Source organism: Lingula anatina, chromosome 2 (genome assembly GCF_051362555.1).
Source record: "Lingula anatina isolate TDL-2025a chromosome 2, LinAna3.0, whole genome shotgun sequence".
In the NCBI taxonomy this organism is placed as follows: Eukaryota; Metazoa; Brachiopoda; class Lingulata; order Lingulida; family Lingulidae; genus Lingula; species Lingula anatina.
The window spans coordinates 46357851-46379522 of record NC_141768.1 but is presented as its reverse complement, the minus strand read 5'-3'; the positions used below and the strand labels follow the sequence as shown (position 1 = coordinate 46379522).

At 33.8% G+C, this 21672-nt stretch overlaps 2 protein-coding genes across 3 annotated transcripts; one reads left to right on the top strand and one right to left on the bottom strand.

Annotated features, from left to right (window-relative positions):
- Positions 1–168: 168 nt before the first annotated feature.
- On the bottom strand, positions 169–13588 carry LOC106161848 (mitochondrial Rho GTPase 1-A). Of its 2 annotated transcripts, XM_013538917.2 has the most exons (21): positions 13418–13588; positions 13111–13169; positions 12635–12716; positions 12100–12143; positions 11852–11905; positions 11372–11482; positions 10911–10961; positions 10464–10565; positions 10124–10165; positions 9736–9792; positions 9368–9476; positions 8754–8874; positions 6366–6450; positions 6003–6148; positions 5778–5872; positions 5512–5603; positions 5119–5241; positions 4684–4809; positions 4109–4305; positions 3307–3375; positions 169–1887 (listed from the first exon to the last, which is right to left on the bottom strand). In XM_013538917.2, the coding sequence occupies exons 1-21, from the start codon at positions 13458–13460 to the stop codon at positions 1770–1772; spliced, it is 1926 nt and encodes a 641-aa protein (XP_013394371.2). In that variant the 5' UTR covers positions 13461–13588; the 3' UTR covers positions 169–1769. The 2 variants fall into 2 exon arrangements, with proteins under 2 accessions (XP_013394371.2, XP_013394373.2); XM_013538919.2 differs by lacking the exon at positions 3307–3375.
- Positions 13589–13786: 198 nt separating this feature from the next.
- Positions 13787–21672, top strand: LOC106161849 (anaphase-promoting complex subunit cdc20). The gene is made up of 9 exons (XM_013538922.2): positions 13787–13905; positions 15185–15262; positions 16378–16523; positions 16837–17017; positions 17352–17458; positions 17859–18005; positions 18706–18786; positions 19091–19300; positions 20396–21672. Exons 2-9 carry the CDS (start codon positions 15208–15210, stop codon positions 20510–20512), a joined length of 1044 nt encoding a protein of 347 aa, XP_013394376.2. The 5' UTR covers positions 13787–13905; positions 15185–15207; the 3' UTR covers positions 20513–21672.

The window sequence follows — 21672 nt, the reverse complement described above, 5'->3', positions numbered from 1 at the left end:
AAGCCTAATCTATGCCAATCTTTAGCATTCATTGTACAAATTACTAGTTATTTATAAAATCAAATTAGGATCAAAAGCCCTTGTCAAATTACTTAATATGCACTGTTTTTGTTTAACTGAGAGAAAAGTACTACCATGTAGACTTGGAAACAAATCACTAACAAAATATTCCTCAATCAACATTTATTGACAAACTCTTGGTACTTTTCTACCATAACAAGTAATCTGCAACATATATACAAGCTATGGACAAATACAGTAATAAAACATAAATTAATACATTTTATACTTCCATTAAGTCCACCAAGTAAAGTTGGTTGACAGAACCTTAACAATTTGGATTAGTGCAATTTTCATCTGGCTAGTTGACAGTACATGAAAGGGATTTTAAAATGACTGGGTAGATGAACCCTCACTTCCAAAATACCTGGACAATATAGTGCCTTGAGTTAACTATGATAAGAAAGCACATATCATTTAAAACAATGCTGATTTCTCAGTTTAAATTTGTATCAGTTTTATGTGTTTAAGATGCTGGAGACATCATCTAAACTTGTATGGATTTCAAAAATTATGATGCCTTACATACGTTTGACAGTCTCATTCTTTTCTTGCACAATAAACTCTTTCTAAGAATAGTTTCTAACTGCAGTTCAGAACTCAGCACCACCAATTCATTATGCAGTGACATCCAATGACTAGCTACATTTTAACTTAGGTTGCAAAGAGATCATTGTACAAATTACATGCCTTCAGTAGGGCAAACAGTGCACCTATAACTTAACAGCTCAAAGCACTTTAAACATTCTCAGGTGGAAAAAGATGCATTTCAAATGACAATTTCACCTTTTTTTGTATGAAGATTGTACACTTTCTATTTTAACAACAAAAACAAAACAAGAACATCTGCAACATGTATACAATCTTATTTTACACAAACTAGATACTGTCATTGATCTGCTCATTGAGTTATTTTCCAAGTATATACACATGCCATATTTACCCTTCTGTCTTGTTACGCCATACTCTTATTCCATCACATCAACCTGAGTTTCAGTGCATTACCTATTGTCCAATCATGATGATCTTCATAGGAGCGAGTTTCAAATCAAATCTGAGACCGAGGGTGCAGAACAAATGGCAGTTGTTCCATGAAATCATATTAGAACAAAGCAGCAACATCACTTGTGTAGCTCACATTAGTAAAACCCACAGGTTAACACTGAATCTTACTAAAATGTTAATTAGCCCCAAAAGTTTGTTAATCTCAGAAGGCAGTTACTGGAAATTTAAAATCATCAAACAAACAGTACTACATCATTCAAAAACCACCAACTCAAATGTCTTCCTTAATTATCTTCATAAAAGATGGTAGTGGAACTCTGAATAAGTAATACAGAAATAACAAATCCTCAAGGAGTGTCATCACACACATATCTCTTCACATGCTTTGCTATAAATTGCCCCAGGTTAGTTAAAGTTAACTTCCTTCTACCTGCTGCCCATAACCCAGCATGTTTTGAAGCATAAATGCTACAAGTATCATGTCAGTGTCCTGTAATGACCAACTCATATATATATATATAACACCACATCATTGCTGTCACTGGCTCAAGAATCTCGGTCTCTCCGATGTAATCTGGGTCATCATAATAACAATTGGTCCTAGTGTGGTTCCTCCCTGACGATATGCTGTGAAATCAATCTTAAATATGTGTCGCACTGGCGCATTTCTAATATAAACACCAGTCTTTATATAGAGGATTCTGCTACCTGTCCTTATTGGCGTATTTGTAGATGGCAAAACTTAACCCTGCTACCAGTATAACACCTAGTCCTGCCTTCAGGAGCCAGCTGGAGTCCTGGGAGTACATGTCACCAAGGTTCCTAAAGTATAAAACAGAATAATAAACATTATAAGCAATGGCATATTAATACATTCATGTTTTCAATGAAAATCAACTTTTGAAAACTATCAAAAACCCATGCATTTGTTGTTTTTTATTATTACATTAAAGGGATAATAACTCTTCGTTTTGGCCAAAAAATGAATTTTGCTGGAGTAGACAACAATTTTCCCATACTTACCAATGGTTAATGAATCCATTTTTACATTCAAAGTTAGTCCCTGGTTTTTTTCTAAAAAGTTTGGTTTTTTGTTAAAATCTCTTAAGAGATTTTAACAGAGTATAGCCATCAATGGAAGACACGTGATCTGAAGACAAGCTCAGATATCAGAATAATAGCTGTAACTGCTGTTTTTGTGGTAAAACAGAATATATTATATTTCTATGAGTTGTTCACAATGTTTTTATTGTGAAATAAAGATATCATACGAAGAGTTATTATCCCTTTAAGCAGCTGTTTTATTTTATTTTTTCCACAAATGAATGACTTAAAGTGTTTCTGACCAAATATCTAAACCACATGTGTAAGCTGATTGTTATGTTTGTCAGTAAAGACAGGTTTGCCCAAGATTGTGATAAGGATTGTAAAGGGGGCAGAGAAATATGAAGTCAAGCAGATATTACGCTAACACACTGCTTTGCTTTGTAATATACTACAAATAAAAGACAAGCATTGCAGGAAAGTTAACTGAGATGAAACTCATGGCTTTTATTTTTTAAACAAATCCCTCTGCTGAGGTGCAGCTAAAAGTGTGCAGAACTCAAAGACCTGCTTAACAATGCCACAACGGACTCATGGCAAATACAAGAAAGATCAATTAAATAAATAGAACTTGTGTAAAGATGACAAGGAAAGAGTTATTAAAATTCTCTGCATTGGCATGTGGTTACTGATCGTGCAATGACAGTCTACCAAATAAACCTTTCATGCTGGAAGCTGTAACAGGAGCAGTCAAAGGAGCATTCCAATGGGATAAATGAATCTTTTACCAAAGTAACAACAGGTTTTCACTAGGCCAAGAGTGGTACAGGAAAAGGAAAGAGTTGAGCCAAAAGAACGAATATTGAGCATCCTATCCTCTTTAGAAAAAAAAAATAAAGAATACAGCAAGTTTCCCTCTCTCTCCATACATAAATAGTTATAAGTATTTAAATATCGCCTCTGCAGATAAGATAAACAAAATACAAAGCTGTACAATAATTTGACAACATTGCTCAAGAAAAAATTGGTTGGCACATGCTACACTATCACACAACAAAGTTACAACAGGTTAGCAATAGCCCCTCCACTATTCGGGTGGATTAGTCCGACAACACTTAGGGGAAAGAAATCTGCTAAGAAATAGCCATTTGACCGGCATGCAGGACTGAGGATTATAATATGAACATGCATGGCAACCTTAGTTTCTGATGGAACCAGTCAGCCTGTTGCCTGAGGAGTAGCATGTGGACCAGTCTTTTCAAATTGCTGGAATAAGTACAAAGCACTGCTGTAGCCAATGAGATGTGTACAGCAGTATCAATGTTGAACCTTTTTTACTTTTCAACTGGGGTCAATTGATCAAAAGCTGGTCTTATTATTTAGACCAAATATTTTTGTGTGCTTTAAAACAGTTCTAGTCCATTTAAAGGAAAATGGTGTGCCTGAGGAAAGAAAGAGATAATATTTTATACCAGTTGTCACTATATTTATGACGACTACACTGGACTTGCTTATCCTGAATTGATGCTGTCCAAAATTTAGTCTTTAAGTTTAGGCTTTATCTTCAAGATTAGAACTTCTTTTGTGAAACCAGTCCCGTGGTGTGAACAATAAAATACAGGCATAGACGAATTAAGTTCTTAGTAACACCTCACCTTATGTCAATCTAGATGTTATCCCCAAAACCTTATTTAGTTTTTTTTTATAAATAAAAGCAAAATGCAGTACTACCTGTCCCCAATCATCTATAAGTATGGTCCTTATATACTATAGCAGGTTAATATGTAAATGTTTCATAATTATGGTATGACAGACTGCCACCCCTAACCCCAACCTCCACTATCATATAAACAACTTGGTTAATATGATGGAATAATCTTTTTCAATAATTTGTACCGTTCTTGTATTATTTGCTTAAAAAGTAGTGTACAGAGTTGGAGAATATAACAATGTACCAAACTATTACAAGTATTGTGGTAAGAAAACAATGAAAACTTACGGGTAAGCAGCCATGGTAGCCAGCTTAACATAGACATCTCTGTTTATACTGGTAACACAGTCAAACAGCTGAGGCGGAGGAAGTTTGTACTTGTTACAGAACTCGGCAGGCTGCATCTCGTAGTCCTGGAGGACTGCCTGCTGCAGGCTTTTGGTTCCAACTATCAGACATGGAGTTTTACTGTCCATGAAATGATCCTAGAATGGATTTTTAAATATGAAATGTTAATATTATGAACATAATATGATTATCAATTTCATAATGATACCACATTTTAAGTTAAATGTCAATGTAATTATATAGCCATTTTTTAAACTAAAAGTAAAAAATTCTGTCCCATTTACTCAAAAGTGCTGAAAGATGTTGAAGCACATAGTTTCTTTCCGATTTAGCCTAAAGTAAAACACAAAAGCATTCCAATTTTGGATGAAGATATCTTCATGATGCTAATAGCATTATAGCATTGCAGCAATGCTAGTCTGATTTAACAGACACACTTGGTTTATACAGGTTTTGAAAAGCAATAAGAGAACGGAGAAAATAGAAGAACTAACAGAGAAATCTGACCATCTCACCTTGTATAAATTGGCACAGAATTCAAATGAGCTTGGGTTGGTGACATCAAAGAGGATACAGGCCACATCACAGTCCATGTCTAAAGGAGGCTGGGATTGTAACAGACCTGCATCTACTTCATGCAGCTGCAGGAAACAGAACATGTATTGTATGTGTATTGTGTGGTAAGGGACAGCATACAGGATTGCTATTGTCCAATATTTATAGCCTGTGCTACCGAGGATATGTGTCACCCTTTAAAAGGAGTGGAATTTGTACCGTTTTGCTTAAAATTACAATTTTTGGTTTGTAAAAATACAGTAAAGTGGTCTTAAAATGCATCTTTATGAGAATTTTTTCATTTATATCTTGACAGAACAATGTTCGATAAGTAAATTTCTTCAAGTGTATTGTTATAAGCAGTATCTTTTTTCTTTTTTTTCTAAATACCCTACCAGCAGATATTTTTCCTGACCATAGACTTGTACTGTGTTAATTGTAAAGCGGGACAGATGATCTTTGTTGAGGGTGGCAATGTACTGTAAGTTTCTGCCTATCAAACCTTGCAGGAATACAGTCTGGAATACCAGAATATGTTTAAAATTACTGTCAAAAACAATAACATAAATTTTGCAAAAATATGGTGTATGAGATCGGTAATGTATTAATTAATAGCAGCATGAAATGGTAATGTTAGATTTTATTTTTCAATCCATGGCAACCATTTTCCGTCGACTTCAATCTTCCTTTGGTTGCTGTAGATGACACATTGAAACATTTCAGATTCAAATAGATATTTCAATATCACTTTCAAAAACATACTGTCAAAGTGAGCTGTTTAAATATACCTTTCCTACACCCTTTGGTCCTAATACATGGCACTGAAATACATTCCTTGAGGTCTGTTTCTTTTGGTAGTCTATCCTCTTTTCACGAGTAACTAGAAAAGCAAAAATACAAAAAACATTATAAAAGTCATTTCACTTGTATTTATATTGTTATAAAAAAACAAACTCTTAAAAATAGATCACAATAAGCTCACATAAATTACTACAAACATTTTACATGTGAAATTATTAAAAATCCAAACAATCTTTTTTTTTGCCACACATACCATTGATAGCACTGAGTTGAGTGTCATGTTCATACATGTATCCTAAATATGCTAAATTTTCTAGAGTCCTGGGAACATCTAGTAGAGTTGTTAATCTGAAAAAGAAATTTAAAAAATCTTTAGAGGCCTGCTAATCCAAGTGACTAATTACTTTTATTTCATCTTATACACCATCAAAACACTGTGGAAACTGGCTCTGCAGGCAGCGAGACAAACACAACTTACGTCCACTGTGCTAAATAGCCCTGCAATGATATCCAGCCTTGGGCATTGGTACAAACAGCATTATTCACGTCAGGGCCCCAAGGCATGCTGGGACATGTTCCAAATAAACTCTGAAGCTCCGTGGGAGACAAGTGACCATCCTTATCCTAGAGGCAAATAATGGTAAAAATGGTAAACATTTACTTAAGTGTTTTTAATTATGTAAAACAACAAATCGTTGATTCAGTACTTAATGGTAAAGTTAAGTGTACTTTTTCATGTTTTTTTTTCAATATAGGCAACTATATATTAAATCACTTAAGGTTATTTTCTCCATTACTGATTATGTTAAGTTCTGAGGATCAAACAACTAAATTTACTAACCTCATCAAATCTGTCAAACAAAGTGGTAAGAAACTGATACCCTTCATGTGTCAGCTCAGTAGAACAGCCATAGGGTACATGGAAACTGAAAAACGAAAAACAAGGCAGCAAAGCTGTCAAATGTACAGACAAAAAGCAGGAAATAACAAAATAGGCTTCTGTCAATTCTGATGCAAAAGTACATTATGTTAAACTGCAAATTCAACATCAAATTTTAATTATGCTCAACAGGTAATACCAATGTAAGTAAAATGTGAAACAAGCATAAGGCTTCAGGCCCATGGGAGTTCAAGTTCACACTTTGAAAATGTAAAACTTCCAGAAAAAGAAGTCAATTAGACTGCTTTTCCAACTTAGGCTGCATTTTAGTCCTGTATTTCTTTTTTGAAAGTTTGGCAATCATAAGTAACATGGTTTTCCCATAATGGTTATCATGGCAGCAGCACCCAAAATTGTGTTTTCTTCTATTCTGATGCAACATTACATAATGGTTAACTGCATAATGACAATCAATTTTTAATAACAAAATATATGTATCATGGATTTTCAGAAAATGTGACTAGCCTGGGTCTTCAAGCCTGTGGAACTTCAAAGTCACACCTTGAAAATGCCAATATGTGAAAAATTAAATTTTCACAAAAAACTGTTTAACTGGCAGATTGCATTGCCTACTGAAGCTGTATTTTAGTCCCATGTTTCTTTCCTGTAAGTTTGAGAACAGTAAGTGACATGGTTTTTCTTAAAAGGTAATCATGGGAGCAGTGCCCAAAATAGGTTTTTTTCAAATTTTGATGCAATATTACATAATGTTTAACAGCATAATGACCATCAATTTTTAATAATAAAATATTAGTATCATGGATATTCAGAAAATGTGACTAGCAAAGGTCTTCAGGCCCATGGAACTTCAAAGTCACAACTTGAAAATGCCAAAATGTAAACAAGACAGCACTGTTCTGAAATGTTTTTTTCCCCATTTATAACAATTTTTAACATAAAACAAAATTAACAGTTTACTGCCATTTTTATATGATCAACTAAGAAAATTGATGAGATGAGAAAAATATCAATAGAGCAGTGTTAAATGTCCAATTGCTTCCATTCTGAGATTCTGAACATAGTGAATGATTGAATCTGACAAACTGCAATGATATGAGTTTATTTCCATTTTTGAAACTTTATTACACAATACACAATAACATGTTTACCATCATTTTTACAAAATCAACTAACAATGTTGTAAAGATGTAGGAAATGTCAAACAAACACTTTCACGTATCTTATTAGTTTAATAATGAGACTGTTAACATGCCTAAAAATTGAATCTGAGGAAATGTGAAAAAACAGCATACCTTCTAAAAAAATGGCACGATTATGCTGATTTACGAACTCAACCTGCATTTTAGTAAAATTGACCACTCCTGTGACTTTCATGACAATTGGCCCATCTGTTTTTCTTATATTGTGTTTACAGTGTTGCATATATGCTGAAAAGTGTAAAAAACAGCATAACTAGTAAAATAGTGGCCCGATCATGCCGATTTTCGAACTTGACCTGCGTTTTAGTAAGATTGATTACTCCTGTGAGTTTCATGACAACAGGTCTATCGGTTTTCCTTGAAATGTGTTAACAGTGTTGCATATATGCTGAAAAGTGAAAAAACAGCATAACTACTAAAATAGTGGCCCGATCATGCCGATTTTCGAACTTGATCTGCGTTTTAGTAAGACTGATTACTCCTGTGAGTTTCATGACAACAGGCCTATCGGTTTTGGTTTTCCTTGAAATGTGTTAACAGTGTTGCATATATGCTGAAAAGTGAAAAAAACAGCATAAATTCTACAATAATGGCCCAATCATGCTGATTTTCGAACTTGACCTGCGTTTTATGAATATTAGTCAGCTCTGTAAATATAAAGCCAAAAAGTAAAACTGTCTTCCACTTATGGTGTTAACACTAAAAGTGCACGGCGACGGCGACGGCGACATGATCGGCGACGACAGACGCAGGTGATGGCAATATGTACAGACACATCTGTGTCTGTACATAAAAAGGCTCATCGAAACATTATACAACATAAACCTTACCACTGATTTTTAATTATTGAATTTAAATAAAAAAACTTGACCCATACATCTATTGACTGTCCTGTCCAGGAACTCATAGGCCAACTTTACAGATAAACCTTGTGACTATAAATATACCTACTGACTGTCCAACTGTACAAATATACCTACTGGCTGTCCATCTGTACAAATATACCTACTCACCGTCTAGCAGAACAAATATACCTGAACAGTCTAGCTGTACAAATATACTTACTAACTGTCTAACTGTACAAATATACTTACCCTTGGTTAAGGAACTTGTCGTTTAGTGTACTTACTCTGGGTGAAGGTACTCATTGGCAAGCTGTAGGCTATCATTGTATCCAAACTTCCTGAGGACTGTCCACGTTGTCTCATGCCTTCCCCTTTGGATAAACAGCATGTGCAAAAACTGAAATCCTTAACAAAAGAAAAGTTCTATTTGTAATTTGCCACGATTTTGTTCTTTTATAAGCTAATCAACACTTGATCTCAAAATCTTCATCTGATGACCCTAGCAGACATATTGCAAAGGTTTAAGATCACTATGAGATTTAAGTTCTTGTTAAAATATATTATGTTAACAATTTGGCATTGTGTGAAATCTACCATGCTTCAAAGAGCCCAGATTGTAGTATAACACAATGGAAATTGCTGTCCAATAACAAGAAAATGTCCACTTGTAACAGACATGACCCTAGGTTTCAAAAAAAAAAAAAGAAAAAAAAAAAAACTCTTGCATTATCATGCATATGGGACTCAACACCTAACCACCTGTGGGTCCGGGGCGCCTTAGGAATTGAATAAAAAAGCGCAGAATTTGGTTTCCTGCAGAAAGCTCATGTCTATTGTAGCATCTACTGAAACTGGAAATTTGTTCAGTTTCATAAGTGGCACAATAATCCATACTCACCTTTAGTTGTCAGACTGTCATCTTCTACTCCATCAGAAATGTTTTTCTTCACCACTGTTTTCACATCCTCCAGCGCTTGGGGTTGAAGGGGTGCATTGAAACAAAATATCTGAAACAACAGAATTCATATTAACAATTTGTCATAGTGCAAACAATACTTTGTTATCATGCCATTCAGCACATGTACAAGTTTATCACCCTGGTTTTTGGAGATTATTGGAAACTAACTTTCACTACCTACCCATCCCAGTTACTCTATCTAATCATCTCTGAATTTTGGAGTGGATATTTATTTCTTATATATTGTCTCTTAACCATACTCAGAGGCTTAGATGTTATAAGTTAATTGCCAGAATGCAAATATTTACCTGGAATTTTCTGATTTCCTCATCACTGAGAAGCTTGTCATTATCCTGGTCACAGATCTAAAACACAAGCCAAGAAAATAACAGGGAATTAGTACCACATTCTAATGAAGACAATCATGTAAAGCCAGCCATTTTCGTTTTAAGTCATTTCCATAATACCCACTCTTAGTCAAACTAGTCAATATGTTGTTGAAGCTAAATAATTCAATGTTTCACCTCATTAATAAGAAAGGCAAAAAATGATCACTTATTCAAACAATTCATTTGATTTAGCTAGAAGTACTTTTTTTAAAACTGTAATTCCACTCATTCCACTCACACGCATACAACAAATGCATAAGTGTGAGCCTAACCGCCAGACAACAAATTAAGAACAAAAGACAAATACCTTGAATATCCTAGCCAGGGCTTTTTTACATTTTGCTGTAAGCTGAAATGTATCAAATTTGATGCTCATTGTTTTGTCAGGAAAAAGAGCAATTCTTATGCAAACTCATACCATAAAATACTAAAATAATATAATAAATTGCTGTATATGAACTAGAATATTTCAAATTATAAAAATATAAATTGGAAAAGTACACTTCAGATCTATGAAACCTTCAACTAGTGCATAATGAATAAATAATTACAAAATATCATATAGTATTACAATTATACTCCTTTAAATACTAAAAAAAAAAATTTCCATTTCCTCTTTATTTTATAATCTTCAAAATCAGTATTACCTCTTTCTCTTCAGGGATATAAAGTGGGGCGGTAGGATGGAGCACAGCTTTCTGAGCATAGTAAAATACTTCACTAATGTTACGGAGATTTTTGGCAGAGCACTGTAATGAAGAGAAAAATGGCTATAGTGAAATATTCAAATATCTTGAATTTTGCATGTCAAATGTTACTGTATCAAATTCAGACTCATCTTAAAGCTCAACTGATAAAAGCCAGTCACAGTCATTTAAGTCTAAGCAATGAAATACAGAAAACATCTCTCTCTGAATCATGCTGGAAATATCAGAAAATTTAAACTTTGTTATTACAAGGTCAATGTTGTTTGATATTTAGTTGTACATCACATTTAAAAGTCCCCTATGTCAGCAACAATTCTGCAACAATAACAATATTGTCAGTGTCCATATTTAGGTATACAAGGTTTAAATGTGACCTGTATCACTTACCTCCACACAAGTTTCCACCTCAGCCCAGTCATTCATAATGGGAAGTATCATCTAATGAGTAAGATAACAGATATCTTATCACAGTGATACATATAGTACAATTGAAAAATAAAATATGTTCCTGTCATAATTCTAGTGTAATGACTTATAAGTAAAGGGAAATAAATAAATAAATAAGCTGTAAGATATAACTCCTGCTACTACATTCACAGCTTAATATATAAGTAAATAAATAAATAAACAAACAAACAAATTAATTAATGAGCGGTTAGATTTCAGTCCTGCTACTACATTCACAGTTTAAGATATAAGTAAATAAATTAATTAATTAATAAGCTGTCAGATTTCAGTCCTACTACTAGTACCTACATTCACAGTGTCAGATATAAATAAATAAATTAATCAATTGATTAATAAATTAATTAATAAACAAGCTGTCATATTTCAGTCCTGCCACTTACATCCATGGTGCTATGTTCCACGGTGTCAGATCTGTTACCAACCAGTATGACAGGGATCTGGTGCTCCTCCCCCAGGGTCTTCCTTACAAAGGGGAGCCAGTATTCACTGATCTGGTAAATAAAATAAAAATACCACTTCATATATATCAAAACCTGCTACACATAAGCTCTTACTTTGCAAAAATGTTCATGATGTATTTAATTATCACTGCCAGCAGTTATTCCTTTTTGGATTTTTATCTTAGATAAAAACTTAGGTTGTGTGATCGGTATATCAGGAAACTCAAGATTCACTTGTCTGGGACAATTTAATCCTCCATTCAAAAAAAAAAAAAATATATTAACACAATGTTATGTAATTGTTCGCCAGAGAAATTCAAAACTTCATGCTATTCCATCTGCATCCAAACCAAGTCTTGGCCTATATTTGAACCTGCTCATATACCTGTGGTGTAAATTACACATCATTCATATACTTGCCTTCGATATTGTTTCTTCTTCATCCACAGCATAAACTATACAGATAACATTGGCCTGAAAAATGCATTTACCTTAATTTGTGCATAGTTTTAATGCTCTGATTTTTTTTCATATATTGTTTATCAATATCTTATTTACATAAACAACACAGTTATGCATAAAGCAACATTATTCTAGAGGAAAACTTATGACGTTTAACATGAAGATTAAAATAAATTGCCACTTCTCTTTGGAGAAGTTTAACTTACTCTCAGTATTTCCTCAGTCAATTCCTGTTCATCTTGTTCAGCAGCTGGGGAAAAGAAAATCATTACTGATTTTACAACAATTTTCAAACAACTGAAATGGAAATATAGCAGAATGAGCAAAAACATCTTGTCTAAGTATGACAAGATCAAACCATTTATGACTATTTTTATTTCTCCTGTCAACACTTATATAACTGACCTTTATCTTTAAGGAAGTGGACAAGAGAAAGAATACAGTATTATGACCTAGATAAAGACAGTATCAGACTCAGATGACTCTGTAAATTTTCTGAACAGTTACAAAAACAGGCATTATCATGTCCAACAATAATAGTATTAGGCATATTTTATCATGCACACAAATGTGAGCCCAATCACCAAATTAATGCTAAATTGATATTACTAAATTAATAAATGAATTTAAACAAATTCTTTTAATAAAATTTAAATATTTTACATTTTATCATGAGAGTGTAAACATATTTTGCACTTTCAATATAAAATTGCATGATATTCTGAGTCTATTGATTCTTACTAGAATAATCCACAATGTGTGTGGGAACCCTTTCTGGTGTGACATCTGCTGGAATAGTGATTTCTTCAGCTTTAGCAGGAACCTAAGGCAAAAGAAAAGAGAAAGGATTTCAATTTCACTTTGATAAAAAAAAATTAGGTATTAGTTTCAATTTAGCAAAAAATTGTTCATGAATGTATTCCTTTCACTTTTTATTCAGTTTAGAAACATTAAAACACAATTTTCCTTATTTATCACTTGAAAATCTATGAAGAATGCAACTAAATATATTGTCACTGAGTGGCATAAAATGTAGCTGCTCTTATTTCACATATAAGGCAGACTGAAGAATATGACTAGTTAATTCATACATTTTCATTATAACACTGATCAATCATCTTTGTCTTTACTAACATTTAATAGTCATATGACATAAATAAAACTTGAAGCTCCAAATAACTTTTAAGTCACTTGTAAATCAAAATACAAAATATTACCTCATCTGGAAACTCTTCACTGACAAGGGATAAAATCAGTGAAGTCTTGCCAACTCCATCTAAAAGAAAATAGTTGTATTTGTGATATATGATGAACTATCCCTGATGTTACAAGTTATATTTCTGGATAAAGAAATGCAGATCATCAAACTTCTGCATCATTGAGAGGGACACATGCTGTTCGATTGACCTTTTACTATGAGTTATTCTAAAGCAGATGGCCTGCAGCAATGGGACATATTGAAAGGTGAAATTGGCCAAATTGAAAATTATGAAACATTTGCCTCACTGTCACTATCTTCCTTACCTTCTCCAAGAAGGAGAATCCTGACATCTTTTTTGGAAGACATTTCTGGTTACAAATGAAATATTTTTATATATGGAATGCCAGTCTTTGTGCAGTCAGTAAATGAGTATATCCATTCAAGATGTGAACTATATAATGTAGATCTATAGCTCCCAATCAACTTAGTTCAAACTACAAATCACAACACTGTCAACGCTGCATGTCTGCACATTGACAGAAGCGCGGATAAATCACGACCAAACCTTTCTGATCTGATACTCTTTCTGGAAGAAGGCCTTTAAATCCCTTCAATAAATAGGCTTAATATCCGACGATATTGCAGCTTGCAGAGAAGAAAAATTGCAATATATTTTGTAAATGTAGGCGGATGAAATTCTGGGTCAACAGACAACCTTGAATGATACGCATGCGCTGGGAAATTTTGTCCAATTGGAAATTTGTTCAACATTGCTGCTGATCATTCCCGCAAAACATGAAGTTCTCCTAAGGTGAGCACAAAATATGTTATGTTTTTTCTTCTGTTGCATTTATTGACAATTTAAACTCCGTTGGTGAGTTTAAAATGATCCAGCTAAGAAAGTGTTTTAGTAATTTACCTTGTTGTTGTTGCAAGGATAGAGTAAATGTTCTAAAAATGTTGTTTACAAACGCCAAGGGCTTGACTAAGTTAGTTGAAACCACGCTCGGCTGTCACCTTGATTGGATAGTAAACGATTGTCGTAAAATCGCTAAATGATATTAAAACCGGGTGCATAAACTTGAAAACCACCTACAACAACCTTGGACTACCACATTAATCCAATACAATGCAAACATAAACTATAACAAGTGGTTAAAGCCTTCAAACCGAATGTCGTAAAGTCCCCATATACCTCCATAGAGACAATAAAATAGAATGAGCTTGTGAAACAAGAAAAATCCAGTTCCAACATAATAATCGAAATAAAATACTGCCGGGCATCGGAGCCCCCTAAAACTTGGCACGCTTACCGCTAATACTGCAGGCTACATCATCCCGTCGCTCGTTTGTAAATTCCGTGCATGGCATACGCACAATCAAACCGTAAAAAACAAATTCTCGGGGTGTCGTTGGCCAGGTCCACTCTAACCTACCATTACGAAAAAGAAGCCATGCCATTGGACAATGCGACCTCTGCGGTTACGTCATTTCCTGAATTGGATTGTTGAGTGGACCTAGCCAACGACACCCCGAGAATTTGTTTTTTACGGTTTGATTGTGCGTATGCCATGCACGGAATTTACAAACGAGCGACGGGATGATGTAGCCTGCAGTATTAGCGGTAAGCGTGCCAAGTTTTAGGGGGCTCCGATGCCCGGCAGTATTTTATTTCGATTATTATGTTGGAACTGGATTTTTCTTGTTTCACAAGCTCATTCTATTTTATTGTCTCTATGGAGGTATATGGGGACTTTACGACATTCGGTTTGAAGGCTTTAACCACTTGTTATAGTTTATGTTTGCATTGTATTGGATTAATGTGGTAGTCCAAGGTTGTTGTAGGTGGTTTTCAAGTTTATGCACCCGGTTTTAATATCATTTAGCGATTTTACGACAATCGTTTACTATCCAATCAAGGTGACAGCCGAGCGTGGTTGAAACGGAAGTTTTGTATTTGACAGGTCAAGCAAAACATAGAACTACCAGAACAAATATTTGTCTGTACAGACTAGCTAGAATGAGAAAATAACGTATTTTTGAAAAAAGCAGTTTGAATGCGATTTTAATTCGAATGACAATTATTTTAGTTCCCTATTAGACCAAAAGAACGATGTCAAGAAGACGCCTGGAAGCAGCTATCCAAGCTGGAAAGCAGATAGAACAAGGTGACCATGACAGGCTGACTCGCTAACTCACATTAATGTGGGCCCTTGCCACACAGTTTTGAAAACATTTAGTATTCATATACTGAATATGTAAATATGACCTTCACGCCAATTTTATTAGATTTTTTAAATTGTAGTTCATGCCTTTTGATTACACCTAAAGTTAGTTGTTATTTCAAAATAAGGATGAAATTCATTCATCTGACATCTGTTGCATTTCTTTGCATTACTTTGAATAACTATCATGGGATTGGTTACGTCAGGATTTGTTTGAGCATTTTACTGATCCAGTCAATGTTCAACACATAAAGAACACTCAATTTTGTAATGCTCCTTTATATTCATGTTGTTACCCCAGTGCAGCGTATGCCATTGCAGGGAAGTGGTATCACTATGTAACCGAGTGTTTTTATATTTTCATAGCATGGCAACAATGACAAAGATGATTAGTTTCCAAAAGTTTATTCAGTTCAATTGTGGCATATAAAGTCATTTAACGGCTTGACGGTGGCATAAAAAGGTATATAAAAAGAAGGCATATGTAAGAAGACAGCATATATAAGGCCCCTGAAAAAGTACAAAGAGTATATTTTAATAAGGCCTATTTCACAAAGCTACATACATACTGAAACTGAACGCGAGACAAATATCGGTATCATAGGACAACTACTAGTACTTACGCTGTCACAACAAGATAGCGCTTGTATTCTCTTATATAATGTTATCTTTTATAATGAATAACTCTAAATATGATACATTATAAGTAAATACTAACCCTGACAGACAACTTCGGACAACGCCTAGAGCACACAACCGCACACAACACACGTGCCTCTTGGTCTCTGCACACACAGTGAATGAATACTAATACAAGGTCAAATTCACCACGTGACTTCCGAAGTTACTGGAAGTTACATAAACTGCTAAATATTCATGAGTGTCTTGTCACTTGTCACAATTACAAACCTTTTAGTCTGACACTAATTGTGTGATGAATGACAGTCACCCAAATTTAAGAGAGGTACTTTTCCTGTTCTCTGAAAATTTTATATATTTGATAACTTAAATGGTATTTGAGATAAAGTGGTGTTAGTATCTAGTGTACCTTTCTTCAGGAAGTCAATGGCCCAGCAACTTAGAAAAAGTAGACAACATCAAACAAGTATCAATGCGTGACATTGAACGAGATGGTATTTACAGTCTTCAGTTTTCATATGATGGCAACACTCTTGCTGTTGGGTATGGAAATAGTGGTATTGAGGTATGTTATATATATATATATATATATATATATATATATATATATATATATATATATATATATATTCAATTTTAATAATTTAAAAGTGTTAGTGATTGTTAATGTTGACTTTTTGACGTTTCTGTACATTTTCTTTTCAGATTACATTCACTTAGTAGATAATTTATACTATCACGTTGACTAGACTATAATTTTACGAGATTGTAACAAAGACTATGATTTTAAAAAGTAATACACAGTCATGACAAACAGTTTTTAAGTATTTATTAATCATGATCACCATTTATTAATTTCTTTTTATTTATATTTTTAGATACTAGATGCTCTGACTGGAAACCCAGTCCAGGAATTGAGGAAATCTAAATACGGTGGTTTGCCTATAGGCTGTCTCAGATTCAATCCACAACAGCAGCACATACTGTTTGCTGGTGGTGCGGATGGTAATGTATATTCCTGTAACACACAGACAGGAGAGTGCACAGAAATTATTTCAGGTAACTTTTGTCAAAGGTCAAAGTAAATACTAATGGGTGGTTGGTTTTGATTGAATTGATTTGCACAGGTTGCCAAGCTGATTTCTGTTCTGGACAAATATGCTTTGTTGTTTCCGAATATCATTATGTGTTACAGGATAAAAATGTGATGTACAAAAAATGCTGCAATAAAATTAATAACCAAGAAGCTTTTCATAGACCTTTACAGATGTAGTTTGCTGGGAATAATTATAAACAATTTAAATGAATTTATGCTAAGTGAGAGAGTCTTTTGAGATTGTAATATAGGACAGTAAAAATAGTTACTTGGAGTTCCACATTTTTATGTTTTCAGAGAAGCACAATGAAATCAACTGTCTAGACTTCAGCATGGATAGCTTCTCCTTTGCCACAGCTGGCAAGGATTTGGATATAAGAATATATGACACCAAGACTCAAGAGGTAACAGTTTTTAATATAAAAATCAATGGTGGTTGGCTGGCACTGGGCTATTGTTTAGGGTGTCAGGAAAATTAATACACAGTTTGGGCCAAAATACCCAAAATGTTTATTTAAAGTTTACTGGCATGAAAAGTAATTCTTCTGTGGCTATTATTTAAAAATTCTTACTTCATTATTATTACTCTCTAGCCATCAATGAAAACTAATACTAGTTATAACACTTTTGATACTTATTTGTCTACCAGTGAAGCACAGAAGGATAAGGTCTAATTTTTCCAACACTTAGGGTACAGATAAATGGAGTCCAATATATATGTCTACCAATAAAGTAGATTTAAATTGAGTCTAATTGAAATACTATCAAATACCTATATTTAGGATAATCTGTATTTTCTTCTAGTTAGTGACAGAGTATAAAGGATATCACCAGTATAAACCTAATCCTGAGGAACAGGGAGTAGGGCATGCTCAGAGGATCTTTGCCCTCAAATTCCATCCAGAAAATGATAACATTTTCATCACTGGAGGTTGGGACAATCACCTGAAGGTAACTAACTAGGATCACTCTAAATAAATAATTTTCTCACCTTCAAAAAGCATTAAAATTTTAACCAAATCAAAAAATTTTGAACTGTGTAGAGAGTAGACTTGACCTAAAATTAAAAAAAAATGTGTATTTTGTTTTCCTCAGCTAAATAAGAAGATGATCAGAATTTGGCCAAATTTTATATTGCTTGAGAGAAGACTTGTTCTGGGCATTAACCAAATCTGTAAGAAAGTGAGAAAAATAAAAAAAAATTAGCATAAGTAGATATGGTGTAGAATTTGACAAAAATAAATGGATGAAAAAGAAAATGCTATCCTAAGCCTGTGGTTGCCAACTTAAATATTTTGAAGCACTATGACACCACCCGAAACTTTTCATTTATCAACAGACTGAAAGCTCTCCAATTACTAGATTCATCTTTCTCTCATGTCTTCATTGACAGTAGTGTTTCTCTTAAACATCACTGACATTGTGTGTGTGTGTGTGTGTGTGTGTGTGTGTGTGTGTGTGGGGAACATTTTTGCCAGAATAAATATTTCAGTCTTTTGACACTCCCTCTTGAGTCCTATTTCTAAAAAAAATGTCAAGAGATATATGTGAGAAAACTGAGGAAGAAATATTAAACATATATTAATAATTTGTTGTATTTGGGGCTTTGGTGAAAAAAAATTAAAACACCTGACATTTTCTTGTGATTTAGGTTTGGGACAAGCGATCATCAGATGGAGTGAAGCGTACCATAGGTGGACCTCATATCTGTGGGGACGGATTGGATGTCAGGGTAAGTATTCATATTAAAACTCTTGGTAGGGTATATTTAAAACTTGAGTACCTCATGTCATACCTTTGAAGGTTGTGGCTTACAGAAATAAGACCCCAAATAGATAAATTATTGCTATGATTAGAAGTTTGATTATGCTTAGGTTTCATGTCCTGTAGATAAGTCATAGATGTTAATATTAGGTGATACATGCACCTAGAAAGCACAATTTCTTCCTCATAGCAAGCAACAAATAATAGCCCTTATCCTTTGACAAAACTTGAATGTTTTAATGATTTATGACTTATCAGTTGATCTTTTCCAGGGCTTCCAAATATTAACTGGCTCATGGACTCACCACAATGCTCTGCAGATCTTTGACTACTCTACAGGCAAACTGCAGCAGAACATTCCTTTCCCTGATAACGGGGAGGGCCAGTACTTGTACTGTGCCCAGTTCTGTGAGAATGATGTGGTGATTGCTGGAGGAAGTGGGACCAAGAGTGCTAAAGCTATCAATATCACTACAGGCGAGGTGAGGGGTGAAAGAATAAATTCTTTTTTAAATTATTTTGGGGATTTTATTTATTTATTTATTGATTGATTTATTTTTGAGACTTGGAGAAATTCTATTTGTCGATCTGGTATATAACTCTAGTCCTGTGTCTTTATACTGGGGCATTGGTTTCAAGGTCTTTTTATTGAGAAAATTAAGAGAGCTTATTTTAAGAAACTAAGGGAATTGTCTTTGGATTTTGTTTAGAACAATTGCAAAGGGAGTTGTTTTCTTTCTATAAGAAAAATAAAGAAAATAATTATTTGATGTTCTACAGCAAAATTTGAAGGGATTTTTTGAGTTAAGCTCTCTTTGATAATCTGGGTGAATTGATCTCATATTAAGGATTGGTCTCTATATTTACAAATGTAACCTAGTTCATGAACTCCTTATGAATAATTCAGTGTTATTTCTTTGTGTGGAATAAAAAAAAACTGTTTGTGTCTTTGTGTCTCAGGCAATTTGTTTGAATTTCTCTTAGAAAACAAAGGGAAGATCTTGAGGAAAATTGTCAAGGGATAACAACTCTTTGTATGAGATTCAAAATTCCACAATAAATACATTGTTTCAGCACGTACAAATATAATAAATTATCGCAAGTATCTGGAATCTGTAATTGCCATAAGACCACATGGACCTTCATAGATGGCAGTGTAACCCTTGTAATAACCTCTTAATAGATTATTACAAACACCAAACGTTTCTTCAAACATGGACTTACTCTGAATGTTGGAACTGATTTATTAACCATTGGTAAATATGGGGAAATCATCATTTACCCCAGGAAAATATGTTTTGTGGAATTTTTACAACCCAAATGAACAGTTGTTATCCCTGTAATCTGGATAAATTTTCTGTTATATTAAAAGATATGTTGGCATACTCCCAAACCATAGGAGGCCACAAAAGTTTTGAAATATGGATTTTAAAATAACATTTTATCAATTTGTGATACAAATGCATGAAAAATGAGCCTCATCAAGCTCAAGATGACTTACTCCAACAGTGGTGATTTTTTAATCATAATGTTTATATAGAAACTTTTGTTTGTCATTGCTGCTGTTGTCATTTCAGTGTCTCGGGGAGGTCAAGATGACCAAGGCAGTGCAAGCCATGGACAGTACCAAGGGAGGACGGCTGTTTGCTATAGGGGGAGGGGACACTTACCTGAAAATTGCTGGTTTAGCATAATCAGTCTTGTTCCTTTCACTTTTCTGTTACCACTTGTCAGAAGTCCAAGTTTATCAAGAGCAAGATGAACATTATATAGTGGAAAATTAAAAATTAATAGGCAGCTTGGTTATGCTACAAGTCACGTTCATTGAGTAGATTTATGCATAATGCCTGTGCACTGATTTAAGCTTCATCTCCGTCCAAATATAATGGCACTTGTTGCAGCTTTTCTTTCTCCACAGGTCTATATGATAAAACATTTTCTAGATATGACTAAGAAAAAAGGTAAATATTTTAATGTTTTTAAAAAGTTTATACACAAACATATTATTGATTTTGCTCTAATTTTGATACAATTAGACTATTTAAGTCTTTAGCAAAGACAGGTTTTAATCTCGACTGAGACCAGTATTGACTTATGGTCATCTCAACTTCTAAATTAATTCGGGCTGTCTTCGATAGATATGGATATCTCACCCAGATAGATTTGTGAACGTGGACAGTATGAGGCTATTAATCTCTTAAGAATCAGCTTGTTTAATGTATGGTAGAATTGTTACATGTATGCCTATTGGTGAGAGTTAGAATTTTCTGAACATAAGAAAAGCAACATTTTGACATTACCGTAAGCACCAGTCTTTTCTGCTTTATTTGATATTCAGTGACTTAGTTTAAAGAATTCCCAGCATATTTGCAGTATTATAATGATAATAGCCACCATTACTTTTCATGCATGATCTGGCCAAGTTCTGTTGCATAGTGTCTGACAAAATGAAAGGTGAAGGTTTTTAACTTATTTCATTTCAAGGATTTTTATTAAGCTATTTTCTTAAGTAGTTATAGTTTTGTTTTTCATCTAATGAGAAGCGTTTATTTTGGTGGAATTTGGTTTATTTATTTATTTATTTATTTATTTCATATTTTATTTATATTGGTTTCGTAATTGCATTGGTGGAACTGTGATAAAACAGATAACAGGTTTATAAATTATTTATGAACAATTTTCCGCTACCTAATGCAGTTTTAACTTTAAATTTAAAATTTCAGTCCGTCCTTACACTTTCTACAACTTTTATACATTTTTTTTTCAATGAAAATAGATGTTAGTGGCAATTTAGAGGCATGTGTATATGGTTGTGATTGAAACTGAAATAAAGAGCTAAGAGCTTTCTGTCAAA